The sequence below is a fragment of the Aphelocoma coerulescens genome, chromosome 1A (assembly GCF_041296385.1).
Source record: "Aphelocoma coerulescens isolate FSJ_1873_10779 chromosome 1A, UR_Acoe_1.0, whole genome shotgun sequence".
NCBI classification, from domain to species: Eukaryota; Metazoa; Chordata; class Aves; order Passeriformes; family Corvidae; genus Aphelocoma; species Aphelocoma coerulescens.
Genome location: NC_091014.1, coordinates 36245620 through 36271456, shown reverse-complemented (window position 1 = coordinate 36271456; position 25837 = coordinate 36245620). Strand labels below are relative to the sequence as shown.

The 25837-nt window shown below is 37.9% G+C and overlaps 1 protein-coding gene across 1 annotated transcript; it reads right to left on the bottom strand.

Annotated features, from left to right (window-relative positions):
- Nucleotides 1–402: 402 nt before the first annotated feature.
- On the bottom strand, nt 403–25233 carry NUP107 (nucleoporin 107). Its single transcript, XM_068998737.1, is given in 29 exon segments — nt 403–839; nt 1531–1698; nt 1984–2097; nt 2761–2886; nt 3074–3234; nt 3415–3517; nt 4455–4561; nt 5584–5734; nt 6170–6208; nt 7820–7938; nt 8372–8441; nt 10161–10209; nt 10311–10456; nt 10805–10864; nt 11387–11463; nt 12591–12681; nt 13600–13713; nt 14652–14730; nt 15483–15571; nt 16050–16121; nt 17322–17370; nt 17697–17824; nt 19668–19771; nt 20302–20437; nt 22351–22466; nt 23206–23295; nt 24298–24383; nt 25116–25134; nt 25137–25233. Coding segments are annotated over 29 exon segments (2853 nt in total). The 5' UTR covers nt 25219–25233; the 3' UTR covers nt 403–731.
- Nucleotides 25234–25837: the final 604 nt, after the last annotated feature.

Here is a 25837-nt window from a genome sequence, read left to right as displayed (position 1 = left end):
AGACACCGACTTGGGCAAAGGAGCCAAGGTCCTTGCCTAACTGCACTACGTGTCCTCTGCACTCCGTCTTGTTAAGGGAGAGGCAGCTAAACGTGTGTTTACACGTGTAAAGGACAAGCTTTCAACATAAACTACAAAATCTCAAACGGGGGTTTCAAAGTATGATCATCGTTCCTGTGGTTCAGGATTTCATCAGCATTTTAGCAACTTCTTAATGTACAGGAGAAGAGCACAAAGCCATGTAACAAGGCTGCCTTCTCTTCTGAAGGGCTGGAAGTAACCCCTCACTTTTGCTTTTTGGTTTTCCTTTCCTCCAGTGTGTGTTTTCTTCTCCTCTACTTTCTCCATACACCTTCCAGCAGTCTCACTTTCTCCCCGCTGTATTAATGCACATTTTACTACCAACTAATGTTTCCAGTCTATGGGTAGCTCTTTTTGGCATGTAGCAAACAGCTTTAGGAGATTCACATAATCACCAAATTTATACAATGACATTTTCTCTTTTTCAAGCACTTTTATTAGGAAAAAAATATGAAAAAGGTTGTATAACAAATAACATCTCTGAAGTTGGTCATACTTTTTCAAGTTTAAACTGAAATCTGAAGGTTTGGGGTTTTTACCTCACACAAAGAGAATGCTTTGTCCAAGTAATGATTTTGCTGGGGTCTTTTGTTTTGTTAATAACCAGAATGTCCATGCTCAGAAGTTTCTGCAATTATCTACATGAAAACTTATGACTGAATTTCATATCCCAAAGGATCAAGATCCTGGTCCAGAAGTATCAGAGAAGATTCCCTCAGCTTCTGTAGAAGCTTTCGGAGTTCTTCTTTTGAAAATACCTAAGAATAAATAATAAAAACCCAAACATAATAAAGTTACATTTATTTGCAAATGAATAGCACTGATATAAAAAAGTAAGTGGTGGTTAATTAAGTTACTAATTTTCTGTTTGATTATTTATTTCTATTTAAGATAGTGTGATCATCAGGCATTTCAGAAGGACATTTAGTAAGGCACAGGAAGTTAGCAGCAGCATCCAAAACCTGAAGGTAGGCTCAAGATAGCTCTGTCTCATTTTGGGGATGTGTTTCTCAGGCTTTTGGAGGCAAAGATGATTAGGGGTAAACCAAATGCTCTAAAACAAAATCTGCTTATACGGTGTTTGCAATGTAATGGAAGTAAAGAAATCAATTACAATTAAACAGCTAAACTTAGAATCATAGAAGAGACCTTTAAGATCAAGAAGTTAAAATTCAACAGCCCCCATCCAAAAACTAGTAACTGCAGTAATCAGAAGAACTGCTTGTCATAACACTGCTCATCATCCTCAGTGTTTCAAAGTTAACTCTTTGATTCCTTAAGTCATAACACAAGGAAACCTTTTACTACTGCAGTGAATGGGAAGCAATAAAGAAACTTACAATGCTAAGGAACATATGGTGTCTTCCTCTCTATATAGAAGCTTTTTCCACAGCCAACCCACAGAGCTTTTAATGTAAGCTAGGCTGCCTGCAGCCCTCCCTAACTCACCGTGTACAGCTTGTGGCGCTCCGAGGCGACCATGTCAGCGAGGCGCAGGCACTCCTGGTGCTGCCCCGTGCTGTGGAGCACCGTGTGCAGCAAAAAGCACATCATTGGCAGACACAGCTTTCGCAGCAAGATCATCTGGTGTGTTCGCTCCGGGTCGTCCTCAGCATCCTTACCAGAGAAAAATAACATACTAGTGTTAAGAAAATCTACCTTTAACAGGCAACTCAGCATAACCACATAATTAGTACTGTCAAAGGCAGAAAACTGGCCTAAGCAGCCTGGAGTGGACTGTCAGACATGATCTGTATGGTAACTAAGGGGAGCAAGCTCTAAATGCTCACAGCAAGGCCAGAACCAATTAAACAGGAACACATCAAACTAAATGTCACAAAGATACAACTGCATCTGATCTGTGCTTTGTGGTCTGCATTGTGATACAAAAATTCATTTTACCTCTCTAACATCAACCATCCATCCTCCATCAACAAACAGCAACACATTGTACATTTTCTCCTTAACATCAGCTGTAAGAGCATCCAAGAGGCCTTTCCAAATGCCATAATCCATCTGGCAAAGAAACAAAAAATAAACTACTGCAGAACAGGATAATTTCCAAGGCTATTTTAAAACAGACTGCAACAGACAACGCAGCTCCAATTCAAATTAGAGTCTTCAGCCAGTGGCTGAAACTTAAAAGCCTGCTGCTAACAGCTGTTTCTACCTTTCCTTAATGCCCTGTCCAGAGAATCAGACAGGTTGTTCAGAAGCAAAGCCACTAGAGGAAGATAATTCTAAACAACTTATTCCGCCATGCTTAGAAAACAAATGTTTGTATTAACTGATTACGGTATATTTGTACTGGCCAGACATGCAAAAAGAACTTCAGTCAAAACAAAACTGCAGCATCTTTTAGAAAACAAAAGGTGATAATACAAGAATAAAGAGTTAATAGCAAAATGAAGTGCTCAGATTTATTAATAACACTGACAACACATTATAATGAATATTTACTACTACAATATTTCATGTAAAGCTGAGTCATTAAAAAGCCAGAATTTATTGTGCAGTGGCCTTATTATTCTACTCTCTCATACTCTCTCAACCTATAAATAATTTACAAGAGTCCTTAAATAATATGAGATACCGTCTTCTACTCTGTTTCATTAAACTAGACTGTGTCTAAAGCAAGAATATAGAAGTTTACAGTCAGTAAGATGGACTTCTACCTACCTCATACTTCTTTTCTTTATGTTCATGGGCCACTGTTTCAGTGAAACTTGCTTGGGGTAACAAAGAAGGCTTCTGTGGAGCTGAGTTCATGTGTTTAAACCATTCATTAAAGGTTTCGTGGGCTTCCTGGATTGCATTGGAAACAGTGTTTGGATATTTTTGATTCATCTAGTAACCACAATGTCATTATACATACAGCTTTAATGCATCAAAGAATCAGACGTTAAATCAAATGGACAAAGCTTTCACCACCAAGGCAAAGCCACCAGTATTTCTAAACAATAACTTGGAATATTGCATCTTTGAAACTCACCAAATATGCACGAATACATAAATGTTCCCGGATAGCATTGTCATCTTCAGCTGGAAGCGGAGTATCCATTCCCTGCTCTTCCCACTGGTTATATATTTCTGCTATAGAGTCTTGGGGAATCTTCACAAACACATCTTTTGCAGCTTCATGTTTCTTGGATGCTATGAGAACGTGAATCGGGTATCAGAGCTTTGCAATTTCCATATCATATCTTCTTAAGTTGGCAAACCCATGCTTTTTAATAGACTAGATTCAAAGTTATATCAAATGTCGTGCCAAGAGTTAATGAGAACAAAACCAACATTTAAAAATAAGTCTACAATATTTGTGAAGCTTAGTACCCAAGAACTTCCTCATGATTGCATTGCTTTGCTTAAGTGCTTCTGCCCTCTGTGCAGGATCGAATACGAGCCAGTCAATTACATCTATTTTCAGCTGATCCACCTGTAAAAACCAACACAGAGACTCACCACCATTTCAAGCACACAGCTGATGCAACATACATTAAATCTGGTCAGGGAAATACACAAGTTTGGAAAGCATTACAACATAGTAACAAGGATTGCTTTATTCAAAAGCTTATAAAATCTCTGCCATCTGGAAAAAAAAATTAATTTCTAAGTGTTCCCAAGATATTCAGAGCATCACCTCTCAAAACTGTTTATGTATTATGATGCATTTTCCTCAAATTTTAATATGAATACACTGTACCAACATGTTTTATGGAGCTCTTGCTATAATCTTCAGGGGTGCCATCAGCCTGCAACCACAGCTTTCCAACTCTTGTGTTAGATAAACTACCTTTTTATCTTAGGGAGCTTAAACTGTACTGAACAGCAAAAACACTGCCACAAATTTGCAAATGATCAGTTGCTTTCTAAACACTACTTTGAACAGAGGCTATTAACATTACCTTGCTGTCCCTAAAGCACCGGAGTTGGCTCCAAACAATGCTCAATAGCAGTGACAAGGAAACTGTCAGCAAAAGCAGTGTCTGCTGCAGCTAGAAATGCCACTTCAGCATCTTAAAAGGTACATCTGAGATCTAAAGTACTAATCCTCATAAATCGTACTGGCTACAACAACATCCTACTCCCAGCTACAACACAGGGTGCTGCAGTCATTTCATGGGCCTTATCGTCACTCAGTGTTTGTATACACGCATGGCTGCTGATAAGCACACACCCAAAGAGCAGGGAGAAGTAGAAACAGAGTTACAGATTAGTGCAATGTCCTCACTTGGTCACATGAAAAGCACATTTCCCTCACAGGCTTTTTCAAAGCAATTTTCATCACTGCTGGAAGAAAAATATGGCTCATACATGGTCAAAGACTCCGTAGCTGATTGCAAACTGGAGTATCTGCTCTGTGAAGCACTCACCTCTGTTGTGCCTGTGTCCAGCACGTGGTCATGGTGACTGAATTCCCCAGCATCCTTCTTGCGGATGTTTTCAACAACAGTTTTTGTTATGGTGGCAACGTCCAGACCTGGGTTAAAAGAGAACTATCTAGTGTAAGAACTATCATGAATTCAAACTTGACACAAATCGAATTTCAGACTCCAGTTGTTGATCTTATTGCTTACTGCTGGTGGTTCTTATCAGTCTGTTCACATACACATTGCCAGAATAAATTATAAGCTTTTGTGCTTATAAGCTTATAAAGCTTGTAAGCTTTTGCAGGTATTCTACAAGAATGAAATTTGGTATAACAGAAAACATCAAATATGAGAATAAGACAACCAACAAGTTTTTCAGTCTGTGCTGAAGATAGCATACAGATATATCTGCTAAGATCACTGATTCCTACAATTCTGACAGCAAGACTATGATTTGACAGGAATGTACCAGGAAAAGCTCAGAATAGTTCTTTTACAGATGCTTAAGCAGGATGTTTTATTTTTGAAACCTTAGCCCAGTTTAAAAGAAAATGACTTAAAAATGACTGAAGAGAAGTTAAGACACATTGAAATCTGCAGGAAATCTATTTCTTTGTGTATTCTGAGTGGCACAGAGGCGTTGTCAAGCAATGGACAGTGTGCTGCTTCATTGTAATCCTTTGCTTCATTGTAATCCTTTCTAGTTTCATGTACAGGCCTGGAAGGAAGTTTACAATTAATGCAAGCAACCCACCATGAAATTTAAGATTCTCATAACCTTCCTAAATCCACAAAGAGGTATGTATTTTTATAAGTAGTTATCTGAAATAATATGGTCATGTCAAGCTTCAGAATATATATTTGAGACAGGCAGCTGGCATTTACTTCCTGGTGTGTTTGGACATAACCCAGAAGCAGCGATATTTAGTTTAATCAATTCCAGGTTAATGAAAACACACCTAATATACCTACTTGAAGAAGTGATCAGCAAATTAATTTTATTTACCCGCAAAGTAGAGAGACACAGGAAGGAAAGAATACTGTATTCATAGCTAGGTTTTGGAGCAAAAACTACTGAAAGACAAAATAACCCAGGATATAAAATGGTAATTGGACTATCAGGGTCTCTCACCTGCTTCTTTTGCTAATTCAAGGCAGTGGTGGCGTTGATCGCTCTCAGTGACATCTTCAAGAAATAAAGCGTACTGAGCAACAGCAAGCTCTGGGGGCAGGTGGCTGACATAAAATGCTATTAAATCTGTGTGCTTCTCAGACACCAACCGCTGCACAGTAGGAAGCAAACATACAGAATGGGAAGCAAATATTTAAGAAGCAAATATATAGAAGATATCCACTAATATATAAATATATATAATAGATATGCATACTGTATTCCTTAGTGTAAACACCTAAGTGTGTTTACACTTAAGTAAAAACATACACTAAGTAAACCCAAAAATGTGTAACGAATTTCTGATTAATTTATTCTGATACAAGAAGATTCCGCTCAGCTTCTAAACAAGGATCAATAAAACTGTCTCTTATTTAAGAACTGCTGACAGACACTTTGCGCATTATGCAAGCTTCCATGTATCTCTTGAGAAGAGAGCATTAGCTGCATCACAGCTCTTTTCATCCTGAAACCTTAGGTCTCCTTTTTTTCCTCCTTGACATATAAATTACATTAGAGAAAACAAACCATATTTCTGAAAGCTTACCTGAATGTACGTCTTTAGGACTTCAACAGAAACTTCCTCCTTATTGCAAACAAATACAAAATCAATTTAAAGTCAGATAATGTGGAAAATAAAATAAAAGATACTTTACAGGGTATCACTATTAAAACAGACACAAGGTTATTTGCTTATTCCTGCTTCAGTAATTTACACAAACAGACTCAAGTGGAAGAACTGTTTCTCTTGGAGCATGATTAAAAAAGCATGTCTTCTGTTTCAAAGCTTTAGTGTTCCAAGGATTTTCTTTTTCAGCAACTGGATATAATAGTCTTTGGTCTAACCGGAATGCTACTTTTTACGTGATTTTTAAAACTTTCCATTTTACCGTATTTTTTTAATTAATAAACAAAATGTCAGGCACATAGATTACTACTGCAGTGTACTACATGCCCTGTTTTATTATAGAAAATGATAATGTAACAGGGTATAAATATCATCTGACTCATCTGTAATAGCCTATGCTAAACAACCAGTATAGCCTGAGCACCTGAAACTGCTTTAGCCAAGACTCAAGTGTTTGTTGCTGTCAAGAATTATCATTTTAGTTTTATATGTGTAAATTGAAGACCTTCATCTAAGCATATACCTATATGAACTCTATACAATCAACAAATAATAAACATCATAAAAGCTTGCATATCAGCCTCTTTCCCCTGAAGTCTACTTAGGGTTGCTTGAGTAATCATACAATAAATTCACCTACTCCAAAACTGTAAAGGCAGAATCAACAGTTAAATTCCCACAAGGGAATTCATGTAGGAAATTGCACATTTTTTGTCCCCTCTGTCAAACATATGCTAATGGCTAGTTCTACTGCACTTTAGCATAAAGACCTACTCTATCTGGCTAAAAAATTAGTATGCATACATATACACACACACACACGTTCCTCTTATTTAGCTAAATGTAAACTAACTTCAAAACAAATTTCCGCAAGGGAATCAAGCAGTGATTGGAAGTCTGAATAAACAATAACTCAGAGCTGTATTTAAATCATCTAATGAAAACATGCATTTATCTTTTGCCAAAAGAGGTTACATTCAAAAACTTATCTCATACATAAGGTCTTCTAAATTTTAAAACAGTAGAAAAGGAGAGCCCCAAATTACTTGTGATATTGTCAGAAACGAGTTAATTACAGCTATGTGACACATCTGCATATTTAGCATAAATAGGCCAGGTAGGTAGTAGGCTATACTTAGTTTATACTTGGAGATAACAAGAAAATTTCAGCTGGTACTGATTGCCTCAAGCAAAAGCATTCATAAGCTTACAGCAGCAATAGGCACAGTTCCAATAACTGTCTGTAAGAATAGGTTATATTCAAAACATCTTGGCTACCATGACTCAGCCTAACGCTGAAGTTTGATTCAGGACCTTCTCACCACAGGGCTTCTGAGTAGAATCCACCATCCTCAAACTCCAATTTTTAAGCTCAGCTGGGAGGGAGAAGGATGCTCCTTTCTCCTTTAGGCTCCAAGATCAACAAATACTCTATTTAAGCATGCAGCTCCTCATCAGCCTGGTAGTAATTTACCATCGCTCTATGTTGTCTATGTATTTGCACGCAAGCATTTCTACTTCAAAGACTGGCTACTGCTATGACAACAAATCTAGGACAAGTGAACTGACCTTAGTCTGCATACCCAAAGTGCGGAAAAACAGAATAAGATGTGTCATGAAACGAAGGAGGTGTCCTGGGAGCACACTTCTGTCTTTGGAAAGCCACCTGCTGACTTCTTCCATCAAACCTATAACCACCAAGGAAGTGTCTGCATTAGCCATAGCATGGAGAGAAAAAAAACCCTAAGAAATATTTCAAAATTATGCATCTATTCAATAAATGTAATTTAGCCTCTGAAGTCCAACAAAACAGAACAGCAACAATTTTGGAAAGATGTAGATGTCTGGCTTAAAAATGTACTGTATGTATTCTATCATTTCTCAGAAGAAGTTATAGCTATAGTCTGGCATGTATCCTGACATATTTACATGATTTCATTACTTCTTTGAAAACTACCTTGTAGGCCAAACTGTCCCTCCAGTTCTTGACTAGAGCATAGGTTTAACTCAGTTCTCCTACTGTGTGCTTCTAAAAATCCATTCATACAGAAGTTTCTGGAAAGGTCACTCAAAATAATGTAGTCAGCTGACAACAAAAAAATCACTTAGAGAAATGCTTACCATCTACATCTCCAAGTATAATGTATTTCTGAATCACATGATAGTGTTCTTGATTCTCCTCTATAACCCTCTGGAGACAAAAAAAGAAAATTCAAACTCTGAATAAATCTTCAAGCATAATGTATGAAGAAAACAAACTTATAAATAAAGCAAAGGCTCCTCAGGTGAAGAAAGCTATCCTATTTCAAAGGGTATTCTTCATAAAGAGCAAGAGAAAAGGCACTTGCTATCTCCATGTAAAATTACAAGAACACTGACAAACTGAAAGAAAGAACTGAAATATAGACCTGTACAGTTAAACTGTCATGGAAGACATCCAAAACTAAGGGCTTTTTGCTCTGAAGGGGAGAATAAACAATGATGGTACAGGTAAGATTTACAAAATCACAGAAGAAGCAACAATGTGTATAAATCCTTAAAGAAAAGGCCCATGAAAGTTGCTTCAGGAAGAAATTCCACTGTCTCCCCACAGGAATGAATGCATTAATGCATGAAATGCAATCCAAACACACCTGTAAATTTGCTTTATGGTGTGGATTGCACTATGCTGCAATGGCAAATGCAGCTGGGTGTATCTGTGGCTGACAGCATGTCTTTGTCTTAGCAATATGATAAATGCTACGTGTCCATTCCATCAAATAGAAGTTAAGTGTAGTTTCAATTTAATCACTGCAAAATTAACCTGTAAGTTATATATCCCCATCTTACATGAACTGAGTATTTTGGGTACTAAAAGTAACAAAGAATTACAGTCTAAGCAAATATGCTTTTAAATTTTGAAAGGCTTGTTGTGAAATATGCACACAAACCTCCTATGAAGAAAATGGAATGTAATTGATCTTGAACATTTTATTGAACTATTAAATAGTTGATTTACTCTGTCTGCTTTGTATGTCTGACAACATTTCTGTCTTGGGGTGATTTTATGATAATACTGTATTTCCCTATTGTCTGTTTATGCCCAGAAATGGGTCCTGCAGCTTTAAGCTGGGTCCAGGAGAGGGGGAGAGAAGCCAGGCATATTCTTCAGCGCAGTTTGTGTTTGAGGACTCCCACACACTCCCCCGCGTTCTCACCGCTGCAGAGCTGAGGGAGCACCTTCCTGCTTTTAGCCAGCCTGTTAGCTGAGGCAAGAAATTTTCCCATACCAGCATACCAAAATCCTCCAGAACTACTACTACTACTTCTGGAACTGTTTGCCCTAGCTGTGATCCGAGAACCAGGTCACTGGACCCCGTGGACTTGCAGGGAGGCTGTGGGGACATGGCATCCCGGCCTTCGACATTGGAGCTGAGCCAGCTACAGAGGGGACTCTAAATCCACCAGCTTTCTCTTCATCGGGAAGGTTTATTACTTTAACAGTTACTCATTTTTCCTGTGCCCTGCCAGCACTTTGTTAGTTTTTTTCACTTTCCTCCAAGAAACTCCTTTTGTATCGGCGGGGGAGGGAGTGCCAAAATCTAGCTTCTAGAGGGGATGTTCATTCCAGAGCATCTTCTTCCTAAATTTGTCTCAAACTGAGACTTTATCAGTCATCTGTTTCTTTAGCACACCCAGCTAGTTTGGCAGATACAGGGCAACACAAAACCTGTATCACTTTCACTGTTAAGAGGTAGCAGCATATAGAAAAACCTATTCAAATTGAGAAGTCACACATCACAGAGGTAGAAAATATGAAACAAATTAGTCACTGTGCATATTTGAGCATTTCATTAAATAGTGCAGTAAAAAGCAGAACCTTAATTAAAAATGGTAAGCAGTGAGGAGAAACACTGTGATTATTACGTACCCTTTTGTCTGTTGCCTGAAGTTCTTCAAAAACTTTTTCTGAAGTCCAGCTTCAAAGCAGGAAAGAAAAGACAAAAAACGTTGAATATTCCAGACAGATCATACAGGATGCTCTGTAGAGTGTAGGAGCATAATTTTACTTGAAACTTACTTTGTTTCTAAATAATCTCTAGGGAGCTCTTCCATCTCCTCTGCAGTTACTACTGAGGTTCGTATTTCCTGCTCAACTAGAGTGTCCACCATGACCCTGAAATATGCCCAAACAGTATCTTCCCAGGTATCACAAACTGGAAGAAGCTACATATCAAAAAAACAGAGCAAAAATTATCAAGAGATGAAGAAACATCAGAACCCAAACAGAACAACTATAATTTCGGATTAGATTTTCAGGCACCAAAGCAGAGTAGTCACTGCCTTAAACAGCAGCCTTTCCTTGACCGAAAATTCTATTGTATCTTTAATTAAGTCATGTCAGTACTACAAAGAGCATGTCTACTAAAGCAGCAATGTTTGGTACTGTTCTGTTTACTAGATCTTTAAAAGTACACTAACCAGTAACTGCAATATTTCTGATGATATCATTGTCACGTATGAGAATGGAATGCACAGCTACTGAACACTGCTTACCTAGGGGGTTTGACTTACCTGTTTGAGGTTTCCACTCAGGGCTGCATAGATTGCTCTTTCATATCTATTAAACTGCTCCTAAAATAAACAGTAAAAACAGCCAAACTTTTAATTGCAAAGCATTTAAGTTTTCTAGTCACTTTACATTTTATTAGAGATTAATTCATCGCAAAATGTTCCATCTAAGAGATTCCAAGAAAAGCTGGAAAATCACAGGATACATAGGGAGTCAAAATAAGAATAGCAAGTGACTTTCCCTTCATTAGCATCCCCTTGTAATTTATCTGAAAAATTTACACTGACCTGGAAAGAAAGCAATGTTTTCTCTTTCCCATTCAATTAAGTCAAGATGAAAGTCAGTGTCAGTGGTTTTACTTTCAAACAGAAAAAGAAGGCAGATATTTCCTGAAAAAGTGGTGCTGATTATGTAGATTTCTCACAATACATAAATATGGTATTTCAGAAGTCCTCTTAGAAACATTAATTGCAAATCCTCTAAGCAGCAAACACAGAGTGAGTATGTTAACTTAAAATCCCACTTCAGAGTTCAGAAAAGTTCAAATTTATGTATTAAAATAAAGCAAACCAGCATTATCTTACCTCTTCAGCCATGCGCCAACAACTTATTTTCCAAATACACCTGTATGGATTGCCTTCAACAGGCTCCAGCTCTTTTCCTACGTGCAAAGAATAATTAAAAAAAAAAAAAAAAAAGAGGGAGGAAAGGAAAAAGAGAAAAAAGTATTATAAAGAAAAGAGAATGCAGTAACAGGTAAAGCCAATTTTCTTTCCACTTTCCATAACCCAATTTCAATCCCTTTGGAACTCTTCCTAAAGCATTTTGATGCTTTTGACTGGACTGCAAAGTGGCTTTTCTGCTAGTTTGGTGAATTTGCATCTCTAAGTTACAGTAATTTAAAAACTTGGCTGCTATCTAGCTTTTAAAAAAATAGTTCTTTAGACTGTAACATATCTACAGTGTCTACATTTGGATAAAAAACAAAGTTAAGGGAAAAAAAATTATATCTTAATCAAGGCTTCTTAAAAATGTCACTTCTTCAGTGCTGCCATTTTGCATGCATCTGCATGGGCATTCAAATCTTTGTAACAGGTTAGGTATGTAGACTCAAAAAAAGCTATGACAGTGGTGTGGCATGCAGATAAAATCGACAGGCTATCAGCATTTGAAAGAAGGAAAGCATTAAGCCTTCCACACCCAGCTATAAACACTTAGACTTGTCCTTGCTAAATCTTGCCATGTGCTGAACATAGAGAAAAGTGAGATACTGTGTTATAAATGGGGAACTGTGTGCAAGGAACCAAGAAGAAAGACAGTTTAACAATTTTCAAGTATTTTAAAAGCATCTATTTTTCCTGCATTTACATTTGCTGAAGTCAAGTCCTAGTACACCTTTCTGAAGCTGGATATATAGCCCAGTTTGAGTTTGTAAGCAACAAAATGTGTGCTAGGTGGCATAAGTCAGATGTTAAGAAAATAAAGACCCAAGTACTATATGGAGGTGAAGAAGACCTGTACAGAACTTTGAGACATCTATTTCCTAATGATTATGTATAACTAAAAAAGAAAGTGGCTTTAGTATGTTTAGATGGATTCAATGAACTCATACCTTCAACTAAAATTTCATGTTAGTTTTTACACGTTCAACAGACACGATAAAATATTTTAGATACCAAAAAAAGGCTCATAAGGTGAAAAGAAAGAGCTATTTCTCTTTGCCACAAACAGATACTATGAGATCTTAGTATTTTTATATGAGTCTCAAATGCACTTTGGAGAAGATACCTCCATTTATGTTAGGATCATGATACAATTTCCAGCCTTCCAAAGTTGCAGCCCTCCAGGCCTGACCACATCGTTTGCATAAGCGCTGTGCCTGAAAAATAATGCATTTTCTCAGCAACACACTTCAAGGTAGGAAAACCTCCAGCTTCTTCTTTAATAATGTGAATATTATTAAAATAGTTAATTTATGCAGAGATTCTGCTATGTGAAAAATAAGCACAGAGGATCTTAAAACACCTCGAAGACTTCAAAGTAAATGTCATCAAATTTTTTTCACTGAAATTTTTAGTTTCTCAGTCAGTATTTACAGCAACATGAGAAATGTGCTACAGCCTCATCTTTGTTACCTAAACAGCTGTTATGCATCATTCTGGTAAGTTTAGTGTAAAGTGTAGTCCTTTTGCTTAGATGTTTAATCCATGTCTTCATGCAGTCATCGACTTTCCCAGTTCACTTAGCCTTCCCAACCCCAACTGAAGCTGCAAATTTGTACTCACATTGTCCTGCAGCAATATGCTCATGCTCATGTTCCCATATCATCAGAAAATGAACAGATGTGCACCATATTGGAACAGAGTATGAGCGAGTAACCATACTCCTCAGTTAAAGTCTTCAGCACGAGAATCTCAAATCCCCTTTCCTCCCCATTACTCAAATGTCATTATATATACATGTTGGATAATCCACTGATGATTAGAGACACAATTAGGAAGCTCTTTAAAGCATTCTGTGTGTTTTTCTGGCAGTACTTAGTATCAAACCACAACAGTGAAAAAATATTGTCAAACAACCCAAACCCCCAAAACTACATTTTTTCCATAAAATCTATTGTACACCCAAAATTACTTAACTAAAAGCAAGTTTTGTTAAAATGCTAATTTGGCAGTCAGTATTGACAACAAATTGAAAACTGTATCACTACAAGCCAAATTTAAACAGACATTTTAGTATACAGCTTTTCACTGGCTTTAACAGTAAGATACTTATGCTTAATTAAAAGTTACACTACCTCATCTGTCATTCCCGCTCTGATGAGTGTGAAGAGATACTTCAACAACCTTGCATCGTCTTCTTGGTCCAAATCATCAAGTGGCAGTTTCTGTCGAATAGGAGCATCAGGATCCTGCAAGGAAAAAGTCATCACTCATCTACACAATGCCTGTACGTCTCTTCCATTAACGTCCTTCCCCGTTTTATAATTTGGAGTCACTTTTTCCTGTTGGCACAACAATCTGTACAACCCATGTAATATTGAGCATGATACTTCTCTGTTTTTCCTCTCATTTCTTTTATTCCTCTTCTGTCACTGCCCCTATCAGAAGGACTCATGGCAATTCATTTACTCCACTGCCTTGTTATTTGCCCCAAACTTCTCATCTTCCAGCTCTTCTCAACCATTCCATCTATCTGCCTACCAGACTTTCTCCTCCTCCACCTTCTATCTGAGAAGGTTTTTCACAACAACTGCACTTGCTTCCATTTAATCCTAAGTGATTTTCTAAAGCCAATCAATACCTCAGATCACTCCCCAGTTGAATTAATCTTGTGCGGGTGCTTTGCTGTCGCTGAGGCAGCTCATCACCTTCTTCTAATGGACAGTCCTTTCTTTCCTTGACTTCTCTCCTATTAGCTTTCATTATAGAGCTCCCAAAGTATTGCATCAGGACTTGGTTTCATTGTACTAGTTACTGCATAAAGACAGCATTCCTTTATCTCTAAGGACACCCTAATACTTTTATAAGCTTTTCTGGTTAGGAACATGAGTTTGTTTCAGATATAAAAAGGCATAATAAAGCCATTTACTTCACCAAATAGATCACAAGTACTTGTGAGGGGTCATAGGAGTATGGAAGCAATCGCTGAAAGAAAACACAAGTCCAGAGTGATCCTGAAAAGAATTTTTGAGGTGCTCTGTCTCACAATTTCTGTACCAATTTTTAAGTACTACAACTACTTTTAAATAGCATAACTATCTAAGATTTGGTGGGAATCTGTGAGGATAGCATATATACTCTCTCTAGCCCATTCTGAAGCCAAGCCTTATTTTTATATAATACTTACCAACTCTGTTACCAGAGGACGAGAACTTCCTATGTATGTACTTGACCGTCGCTGCTTCAGGGTGTGCAGTGTGTTATCCCTGAAAGCAGTGAAATGTTTTACAGAAAAATGGCTTTTTTAGCAAGCACCTTTTAATAAGACAAATATTGAAAGATATATTTTGTTACATGGAATATGTTTAAAGAAAAGACAGTTGCTTTGGTTGATATAGCAATGGACTCTGCTAGTATTGTGAAAATGCAACATTTCACAACAAGTACAATAGTAGAATTAATGCACATGTATTTGATTTTTTTTAAAAGCATCTGTTATTTCAATCATTCATGTATTCAACTATGAACTGATTTCTGCATAAGCAAATTTTCCCATTAGCATTCACTATAAAGTCAGTCTAGGATAGAACTTTAACTTAGAATAAACATATAATTCCAAAAGCCATTAAAAGCAGGTTTATTCTAGGCATCTAGCATGAAAGGTAGTCTTTGGTCCTTTCTCCTATAAATCCCATCAGTGATAATAAAGGTGACAATAATGGCTTCTGGTGAATGACACAAAGTGATAAGAACTTAAACAGGCAAAAATTAAAGCCAGACAAAGATTAAATTAAGTTGGTTTGATGGTTTTTCCTTTCATCCTTGCCTCCCAAAAGGCACTAACTGATTTCTGAGATTTACTTCAGTGGATGGGTAAGAAATCTCAATTTTTACATGTATGAATTTAAAGAAAAGAAGTGAATGAACAACTTAAAAAACCACTTCAAGAGTGATTCTGTGACTGTGAATCTTACACTTGATGGGAAAATGTATATAATCAAAGAAAGTCTGAACTCACCAATATACTGTTTTTGCATAAAACTCAATATTATCGGAGAAGTCCCCAATTTCATCCTTAGCAATGCTCTCTAGCCAATCTACCACCAGCTGGAATAAAATTAAATTGCATTTTTAAAACAACCATGTAACAAATAATACTTTTACTGCCTTCCTCTCATCTCTGGATCCACTCGTTATCGACGTGGCAACCAAAAAGCTGACAGATCCAGAAGACTATTCCACTTGCATTTTAAGTATCCAATATGAATGTGGTTGGCACTTGATCTCTATTTCTCACTGGATACTGCAGTTTACTACAGTGCTACTTAACAGCTTATCAATCACCATCAACAGTAACAGATGCTGCAAATGGGAACAGCTGTCAGCCTTTCATCCTCTCCGAAACAGCCTGAAAAACCTTTCTGATCTTTAGCAACTAAAGAGCATCATTTTTATACACACAATTAATACACGCTTGAGTGGATATTTAAAAAAAAGTATTAGAAAAAACCCCAAAAAGTGCATAGAGCATTACTGTTATAAACATTTAATCTATTTTCATTCTATTATAAACTTTCTATCATACCTGACTTTGTCGAACAAGTGAATCTTTCTGAAACAAGTTGTCTACAGTCGTTTTTTCACTAGCAGTTAAAACCTATTGAAGAAAAAGCTGATTATTACTTCATGGAAAAGAAAACTACCACAAACCCAGAAATACCAAACCAAACACATACTAATTCAGAAACCTGCTACAAGTGTGCTATGCTATCTCTCCCCTCCCTATTTTTAAAAAATAAATGCCTTATACATTGTTTTATTTGATCTTTTACATCCAGTTAACACTAAAAACTGTAAAAATAAGACTTGGAATATAATTTACCAGTATATGACCACAGAAAGATTCTACACAGTAGATTAATTGATTCCTTGACTGCCTGCATATTAGCCTAAATCCATTTGTTACTTTAAATTAAAAAGGTGACATTTTTCGAGGTCATACATGCATTTAACATTAAAAAGTGTAAAAAACAAACAAACAAAATACCAACCCCAGAGCCCTGATCCTTCTATCTGCTCTCCTGCATTAATTTAGCTTTCATTAGACTTGCAATAAAAAGAGAACAGAAGATGCATTTTCCTAAAAAACACAGGTAGGAGGAAACTGGGTATTTTTGGCACAACAGTGTTTAACACTGACAACTTAGCAGTGGGAATCCTAGAGGAGCTGCAGTCATAAATTTTACAATGGCAGAGTTACTTTACTTATTGTTTCGTCTTCCTGAGCATATTCTGGCAGCAAAGGTTGGAAACACACTATTGACATAGCCAAGATGACTACAGCTTGAACAGGAATGATAAAAAATTTGGCTTTCTCTTGAGATAAATTGGAATCAGGATTCCAAAGGCTAGACAGCTTGAGACCACATGTACTTCTTTTATGCAAAGCAAAATTATCTCTGACCTATGGAAACATCATAGATATTGATGCAGCTTTTAAAAATAAATATATAGTTATTTCTAGTGAAATTAGGGTTGTCTTGTGCAGAGCCAGGAGTAGGACTCAACGATCCTTGTGCATCCCTTCCACCTCAGGATATTTGAAGAAATACAACAAAGAATAGTTTACAATAATTTTTACACTAGCATTCTCTCTTTAGAACTGAATATTTATTTACTCTTCACAATAGATGAAATAATAACTGTCTTGATAAAAATCAGTCTCATTTTTCACTTTTGAATTTTGAGTGGTTGCCACTTTGAGACTGTAAAAGTAAAATACAAGCATTTAACCTATATTTTACTTATTTAGCTTCTTATATCACTTATAAAAAACCTCAGAAGAGTTCATGCTTACTGTGACATCAAATGCAGTTTCATCTTCCAGTGCAGACTGTATTCTGTCTCTAGAAATAAAAGTGCAAAATGTTAAAGATTAAAACAAAGCTGAGAAAATTTAGCAAAATGCCTAAGTAAAAATGCTTAAAAAAACTCTACAAAAATGTTCTTAAAAATACTAGAAGTTGCAAAGGTAATAAGAATAGTCCTATTTACAACTTTCTTTTTTGTAAATAGATAATGAATAGACATATATATTAGAACCTAGTTCTATAAACATCTTATTAATAGGTACTTATTTTCTTAACTTCCTATTTATAAACTCATAAAAAAATATATCCAAGAAAGTCATCTCACTACAAAAATGCAGTAGTGTGCTTTTCAAAGGAATTACCTATAAAGTGAGGACAGCAGTCTCCAAGTTACCATCTCCTGCTTGAGAAGCCACAAGACACTGGCAGTTTTGGAAAACTTCTGCTGTCCAGGAGTTGCCCGATAAACTATTTTCCCTAATATATTCACCTGAGGGAAATAATTTATACAGAGTTAATATAGGCCATAATTTATACAGAATTGATATGCCCAGTGTATTTTTTTTCCTAAGCCATTACAGCAATCTTTTCATTATCCTGAATGTTTCCAACAAATGGGTTTGATTACCATCTCTTCAAATAGGTAGACAATACTCCCTATCATAAATCTCCTGAATTAGTAATAAAAATAATATTAACATAAACTAGAAGATATAAACAAACAGACTGGCTTTGTTTTGTAACACATTGTACAAACCCAGGATAAAAACAGCTTACATTGCACAATTGAAAAGCACCAAAAGACTGGTAGGGAGAGGGCAACCATTGTGGGGAAGCTCCCTTCTCCCCCCGCCCCCCCAAACCACACAAACCCACTAACAAGCCGCCAAAATCCCCAACTTTTTTTCCTACATACATCAATATCAAACACAAAGTTAGCCCTGCTGGTATTTGTGATAGCATTTATGCATTTATTCATGCCTGAAAGACACTTCCTTCTTTCTAGCTCTGTTAAATGAGGGAACCCAATCTGCTGATTACCACATAATTTACAGTAGCACCCCAAAGAAATTCTACTATCTTTTCCTTTATTTATTATGAAGAAAACTTAGACAATAAAGTATTTTCCATTGGTAACTAGTTCTAGAGCTGTTACTACTTCCAAAAAGAGCCCCAAACTCTTACATTTTAGGTGTACCCAATTTGTCAGGCATCAATATATTCATCCATTTTCAAATGGGAGGTGAACAACAGATTTGGAGAAAAGAAAGAGGTGTACCATCATGATGCAAGAGAGGAGCACAGTCTTCTGTTCCTTTGTTACCCCTCAGAAAACATGACGAGTTTACGGCTGCTAGGAATCTCCGGGCAGAATCTCAGGGTACAGCTGAGGGACTGCATGATAGCTCAGGGCTGTCCCTCCACCCCAAACCCCAGCAGCAGCATCCAAGCCACACCTTAGAGCAGCATCCTCCACTGTACTCTTGTACCTCCTTGGTAACATACTGCCCTCGTTGCTTAAAACAAACACTCAGTTCTGCCCTGACCTTGTAGATGGTATCCATGTTCTCAAACAGGGGTTCCATCATCTCATAAAAATTAAGTTCACATTTATTTTCTTTCTCTTGTCTGCACATGATGTGGTACAACCTCATTAAAGATCTCAGCATTTTCCAACTCAGCCCCCACAATAAATTTGCACAAAAGAGGGCTAGCAACCTTCTACCAAGAAGACATTTTCTTAACATAGACACAGGTAAGAAATCTCTTAGAAAACTTATCTGTACATCTCGTGATCAACACTTATTGACAGAAGAATCATAATTTCTTACTTTCAAACTATCAATCCTGCTAATCCTGAACTGTTAGTCAACAACCAGTCATATAAAGAACTCAAAAAGTGTCTAAAAGCAGACATCTTAAAGCTAATGCTGAGCCCTCTACTCCCAGCTTGTTAGCAATGTATCAGAAAGCTTAAAGCATCAGAATACAATGATTTCATTTATTTATATCTGAGAGAAATAAGTACATTTTAATCCATCTTATTAACATTAGCAAAAACATTTATACATCTGCTAGTGTTTATTGCCACTTGACATTGTCAGTGGCATGGCAGCCAGATGACAATTTTCGTATTCAGCAAACTACACCATGGGTATTGCTGTGCCAAAGTAGTGTTTGAGGAAAGCGAGATGCTACTCAATGCTAGTGTTCAATGACTTGTAAGATGGAAGATTTAAAGTATGTATGTTAAGCACTGTGACTTGGCAGCAATGCTGCTTTGGGAAGAGAATGCAAAACATAGTAAATAAAAACCCAAGTAAATTACTTACCTGATTGTTACAAATATTTTCATACTCATCCACAAGACCAAAAATGGTAGTTGATGTATGCTTCAGGAAAGAATGCAGAAAGTCTGAGTACATGCTCATAGTAGCTAGGACAGATATAAGAAGAAACAGCCATATTAGTCAGCCACAACTCAGCAAAAAAGTCCCCACCGGACTACAAAAACATCCTTCTGATGACAAGACATCTCATTTTTGCAAATTTAAATGATGATATGAACTATCTCAAGAAGTCAGAAGAATTTATCAGCTAAGATAGTAAGATATACAGAAGCTCTGAGCTATGTCAGTTATACAACTTTTGGGGTTAAAATGCCATCTGCAAGAGTTTCAACAGCAAACTCCTTTGTGTATCTCCACAAAACTAATCCAGTTTGCGATGCACATCACTAGAGCATCCCATTTGTTCCATCAGAACAGGTTCCAGAGAAAGCACCAACTCACCAAACTCCAATAAACTGGAACAGCATAATTTTCTAAACTTTTTAAACTAGACTGCTTTTCACTGAGAAATACCAGCAAAATAATTCAGAAAATACACAAAAAAAAGGAAACATGTATTTATACCCTGCAAATCAGAACTGGGGTCAATTGTTAGTAAAACTTCAGATTGTCTCACCAGCTTCCCCAGGATCATCCTCACGCAACAATACAGCACTCATAGTGACATCTTCTGTCATATTGGACATGTCTGCGTTTACAAACATTCCTGTCTGCTGAGGTGAGAGTGCCATTGTCCAGCTACTTTCATCCAACTAAAACCACAACAAGAACATAAAGGAAGTAAATTGTTATCTCAGACATTACAAGCCTAGCTATGCCTTTTTTCCTTCTATATGAATGGTATATAAACAGAGAATCCTAAAAAATTAATAGTGAAATAACTGCCTTTAGATAAAGTACAGCTATGCCTTTAACAAACAGCTCTGAGAAGTTAAATTTTAATCTGGAAAAAGAAAATTCCCATTTTTTTCTGAAAATAACTAAAACAGAAGCTAAAACAAATAGGAGTAAAACCATTTACTTTAGAACACGCATCACTTTTTATCTTAAAACAAATAAATCTCTCTAAATTTTCATATTCTATTATGCTATATGCTTATCTTTCAAAGTAAAAGGATAATAAAATTGACCAAGTTGTAAACAACTGTGAAAAGTTAAGCAAAATGCCTAAAATATAAATCAACCATTAGGTGTCATCAACCTTCTTGGTGAATTGCTCAAAACCATTTGACAAATGCAGCAATATGCTTAAAGTAATAGGAAGTATAAGAATATTAAAGCAGGAAATAAAGACAAAACCTCTATTTTGTGGGGAGCATTTCAGAGGAGGTATTTGATAACATATCCAACAACAGAGCAGCAGAATGACCAAAAGAGGAGACTGACTGTACATATACTGCACTGACAGGACAGCTTCCTAGATGTGTTTCCATGCCAGCAATTGCCTTCTCAGCAGCAGTTAATACTATACAAAGACTTACAGATGTGCCATTGGCTGATTCTTTTTTCTGGATTCTTAAAATAATCCCACCCATACAAGTACAAAAACACAGAACCAGATGACATTGCACTAGTAGTCTCTTAAGCATATCTAAAAACTGTACACATATACCTGTTGTTCTTCCTTTTATGGCCCAGTTTCTACTCAGAGTATTCCTCTTGCCTCTGCCATTACTGCCCTTTAGCCAACCAGAACCCAATGCCATAGCCCTCCCACTGCAGAGCAAAAATACCACAGTTTCAGCACAATCACATTGAGTCTCTGTGGGAAGCACAAAAAGGGCCGATGTGTGTTCCTATCAACAAGCAAGCAAATTTCCACAAGCAAAAGTCCTTTATTCTGTCACACACCTCTGAAAGCCTGTGTCTAGTCACAGGTTTCCCCTGCTAATCTAAACTGGATTCAAGGCAGAACACTAAACTCCAACCTAAAATGCAGTCCACTCACAAAACATTAGTTACAGGAGGCTCTAAAGAGAGAAAAAGTTACCAATACTAAGAGCTCTGTATACATGCTGATCAACTAGGCCCCAGCAGCTGATAATTTATAAAGAAACAAATGACCTGTATCAAACCACAGAAACAACTAAAAAGGAGAATGAATTAAAATCCACATACAGAAAAACTTCTTTTCAGTTAGCTTAAAAACAAATGGAGATAAAATACTTCAGACGATCCTACTGATAACTTCTCCAATCAGTGTTTTTCCAAAGACATTGCAGTAGAAGATAATCAATGTTGTCTAAGAAGTCATCAGAAGAGCTTGTTCTTTGAAGTCTAAAGTTCAACACCCTAGTGAAGCCTAATACTGCAGAATGCTAAAATAAGAGAAAACCTGAAGTTTTAACTTGCTGACATAAAAAAATTATCTTTGAAGAATTTGTAAACAAGCAAAGTCAGGATTTTTGTAGTCACAAGCCGATGTTATGAACACTAGCTTAACACACATGGTGTATTTGGAAAGTCCTTAAAAACCTCTATTATTCCTCACTGCATCATCTCAAAGAACAGCACAGTAATAAATAACACCATCAGTAAACAGCAACAGCAGTACTAGCAAGCTTGTAGCACCCACAGTTTGTCTTTGGAGCAAACAACAGAGAAACACTAAACTTTGTTATGTTTCACAGGGACGAAAGATAAAAAGATTCTCTAACCATCTTACCATTGACAGATTGCCAAAAAGTCCAGAAGTTGGTAGAATCAGAGGAAATTTCCCTCCTGTTCCCAGGATAGCAGACATATCTGATGGCTTCACGGAGCTCCGATGTAATGCAGCACCTGAAAGAGAAGGAGGCTTTTCTGAAAAGAAAAAGTATTTAACATACTGTGCTCTATCCAGAGACTCCAAAAGAATTTTTTAACAGACTGAAATACTTATGAAGTGCAGAGAGAAGCCTGAAAGCAGGTTGTATATATACACCAAATAGGCAACATATCCTCAGTTACTAGAGGTCATTGTGTTTAAACACGAGCATAAAGAGCAGTACATCTCCACTCACTCTTTCTTGGAAATAGGTCCCCAAACCCTTAAAGCAAAAGGCAGCCCAAAGGTGTGTTAACATCTTTCGAAAAGGTTGCTCAGGACCTTGTCCAGCTTTAGTTATGTCCAAGGATAGAGACTCCATAGACCATCTGGGCAACCAGTTCTAGCATTCAACCACCATTACAATAAAAAAGGGGGTGTTTTTTAATGTTTAAACAGAGTTCCTTGTATATGTTGCTGTGCCTATTGCCTCTTGACTTTTCACTGCGCACTGAGAAAAACTTGGCTCTCTTTTTACTCCCTCCCATCAAGTATTCATATATATTTACAAGATCCCCCAACCTCTTTCCCAGGATAAACAATCCCAGCTCTTCTCAATTTTTCCTTGTACGTCAGACACTTAACCCACTAATCAACTTTGTGGGCCTTCACTGGATTACAGCACATCCATGTCCTTCTTATGGATTGTTATTAATTATTAAGTCCAAGCACATAAATCCTTTTACTAAATAGTAAGCAAGCACGCAGTCTTACCTGGCTGGTGAAGCAATGAATTAGGAGTTCGGGGGAGAAACTGGCTTTTGGGCGTCATGTTTCCAATAGTGTCATCCAGGGATGTAAGAACTGGTTAATAAACAAGTTAAGAAACACTCTCCTAAACATACTTTTGGATCTTTTCTAAATGACTGTGACTGGGTGGAAAGGAAAAGTATTTTGCCATAACTCAGATGTTATGAAAATTACACATCTTGTCTTTTCAAGTCCTGTTCATAAGCCTGAGTTAGGTCATAAAATGTTTCATCAGAACCTTAAAAGCTGGAGGGTTAAAAGGGACACCACAAAGTGAAGTTCAGAAATACAGAACACAACAGGCCTAGGACTCCTCACAATGGCTCAGATCGAAGAGAATCCTTCTGCCCCACAAGGAGCTGCTTTATGCTACATTAACCATAACAAGAAAAGCTGAGTCTGGATGCATTTTTAAAAACGTTCTCACTCTTGGTTCCAGGTGGTCTGTTGCTCTACTGTCCTCCCTCCTGTCAGCAACCACGTTCAGTGCTCTAGGTATGGTTTACTAAGAAGTAGTTGTATAAAAGTTTCAGTAGCTTGTGTTATTAGTGCTCAGAAACATCTTGATTCACAATATCATCAGGGCAAATATCTCACTAGCTTTATTTTAAATGCAAAACCCAGAAGAACAAGCAAATGTACTGCATTCCTTTGCTATCATAACCATGAAAATACCATTATTTTACATGTCAAACTACATGGGGGGTGGTTTCCTTATTGTAAAAAAGCAGGGGGGAAAATTTCTTTGGAAATTTAAATCTGTGCACTACTCTTGCTGTTACAGTGGATGGAAAGTTAAGATACACTAGATCATCATAATACTCTGATACTACAATACCTACAAATAAGCATAAAACCATAAAATTAAGATATAATGAAGAAAACTTATTTTTCTTTTCCAAAAGCTCAGAAATGGAGCCAGCTATAGCTCATGTAGTTCTCTGGGTAGACAAACACCTGAGTTCATAACCCAGGAAAATCAAAGCAGTATTAAAAATATACACACCTGGTGAACACAGCAGTTAAAGACAAAAATTCTTTACAGAAAAAGGATACTAGAAACCCTTTTCTGAGAGCCTTGCTTCCGTCCAGGTCTGGCCATCTCTGCATCATGGGGGGACGGCATGTCTTCAAAACCATTTCTACAAAACAGCAACACAGACAGAAAAGAAGCAAGTTAATTCAAGCAGGACATCCAAGATCTTATTGTCGTGCCAAAGTAACTCCACAACCACGGAACTTGAAGTGTTAAGTCATCACCAATCTTACTACTGATGTGCAGCTTCCTCTGTGGAAATTGGCATTGCTTATTAGCTCAGGGAAACGAGCTTGCCTGAAACCCCAGACTTCGTTCCTCCTACACCATAACTAACCTTCTATTATTTAGGAAAAAAAAAAAAAAAAAAGCTACTAAAAGATACAACAGTAGGAAATTCTATTTTGAACTGAAAAATTAAATTGAAAGAATGGCATGATTTCACTACATGATTTTTTCCGTCGGACACACGCAATCACCGCATATTGGGAAAGTTCGCGTGTCTTGCAAAGGGAAAGTACCCATTCCCAGTTACTCCGAGCAGAGGACCCGCTCCCGGTGGGCTGTGGAGGCAGCACGGCCTCAGCAGGCCTGGCAAAGGCCCGGCCCCGCGACCCCCGAGCAACTCACAGCTCCCGGTTAATCCAAAGACATATTCAAGAAGCAACAGCCAGACTTAAATCTCCCGGGAGACAAAAAATCTCCGGTACGCTCAGAAGCCGCTGCAGGCCCGCTGCGTTCCGCAGCCCGCACCGTGCGCACCCGCTCCCCGCCGCCGGGCGCGTCTCACAGCAGGCGCGGCCCCGGCTCGGGGGCTCCGGCCGCCGCCATCCCTCACCTGTCCATGGCGGTGGCCCCGGCCCAGGCTCAGCCTTCCCGCCGCCGCCAGCGCCGGCCCGCGGCCCGGAAGGACACGGGCGCCTTCCGCCCGCGCCGCCCATGCGCCCCGCCCGCCCCGGGCCCCGGGGAGGCCGCGCTGGGGCTCGGCTCAAGGCTGCTCTCCTCTGCTGGTGCCCGGGACCCCGCGTTGAGGGTCACAGCTTAAAAAAAACCCCGTAGTTTAAAAGTGTCAGGTGCTGTTGGGGTTATCCCGCCTCACAGAGAAAGGCTAATCGGACGCGCAAAGTGTTTCACACGTTCAGCTGGAGCGGCCTCCGTACCGGCCTTTGCAATGAGGAGTTTTGTTCTCACCGAGTTACAAACGCGCGTCTGTTTCTTTCGCGTTTCTCCCAGTGTAACTCACACTACTGGCACCAACGGCAAAGGGTAAGCAACGGGCAGGATCACTCAATCCCTACAAGGCTGGACAAACTTAACAGAATTATGAAATTATCTCTCCCTTTCCTTCCCCAAATGAACTTAGCCTACTCTTTAACTAGAGAAAAAACATTGTTACTACTTTATAAGTACAAACGACTGCGCAACTGACCGCGTTTCGTTTAGTTGCGCTCTAGGACAAGGAAAACTGTCGAAACCGAATCTTTTCATGTAGACCGGCAAGTTCTGAAAAACACTTCTAAGTACTTGGGTATTTTTAGGGCTACAGCTAGAATGGGGTAC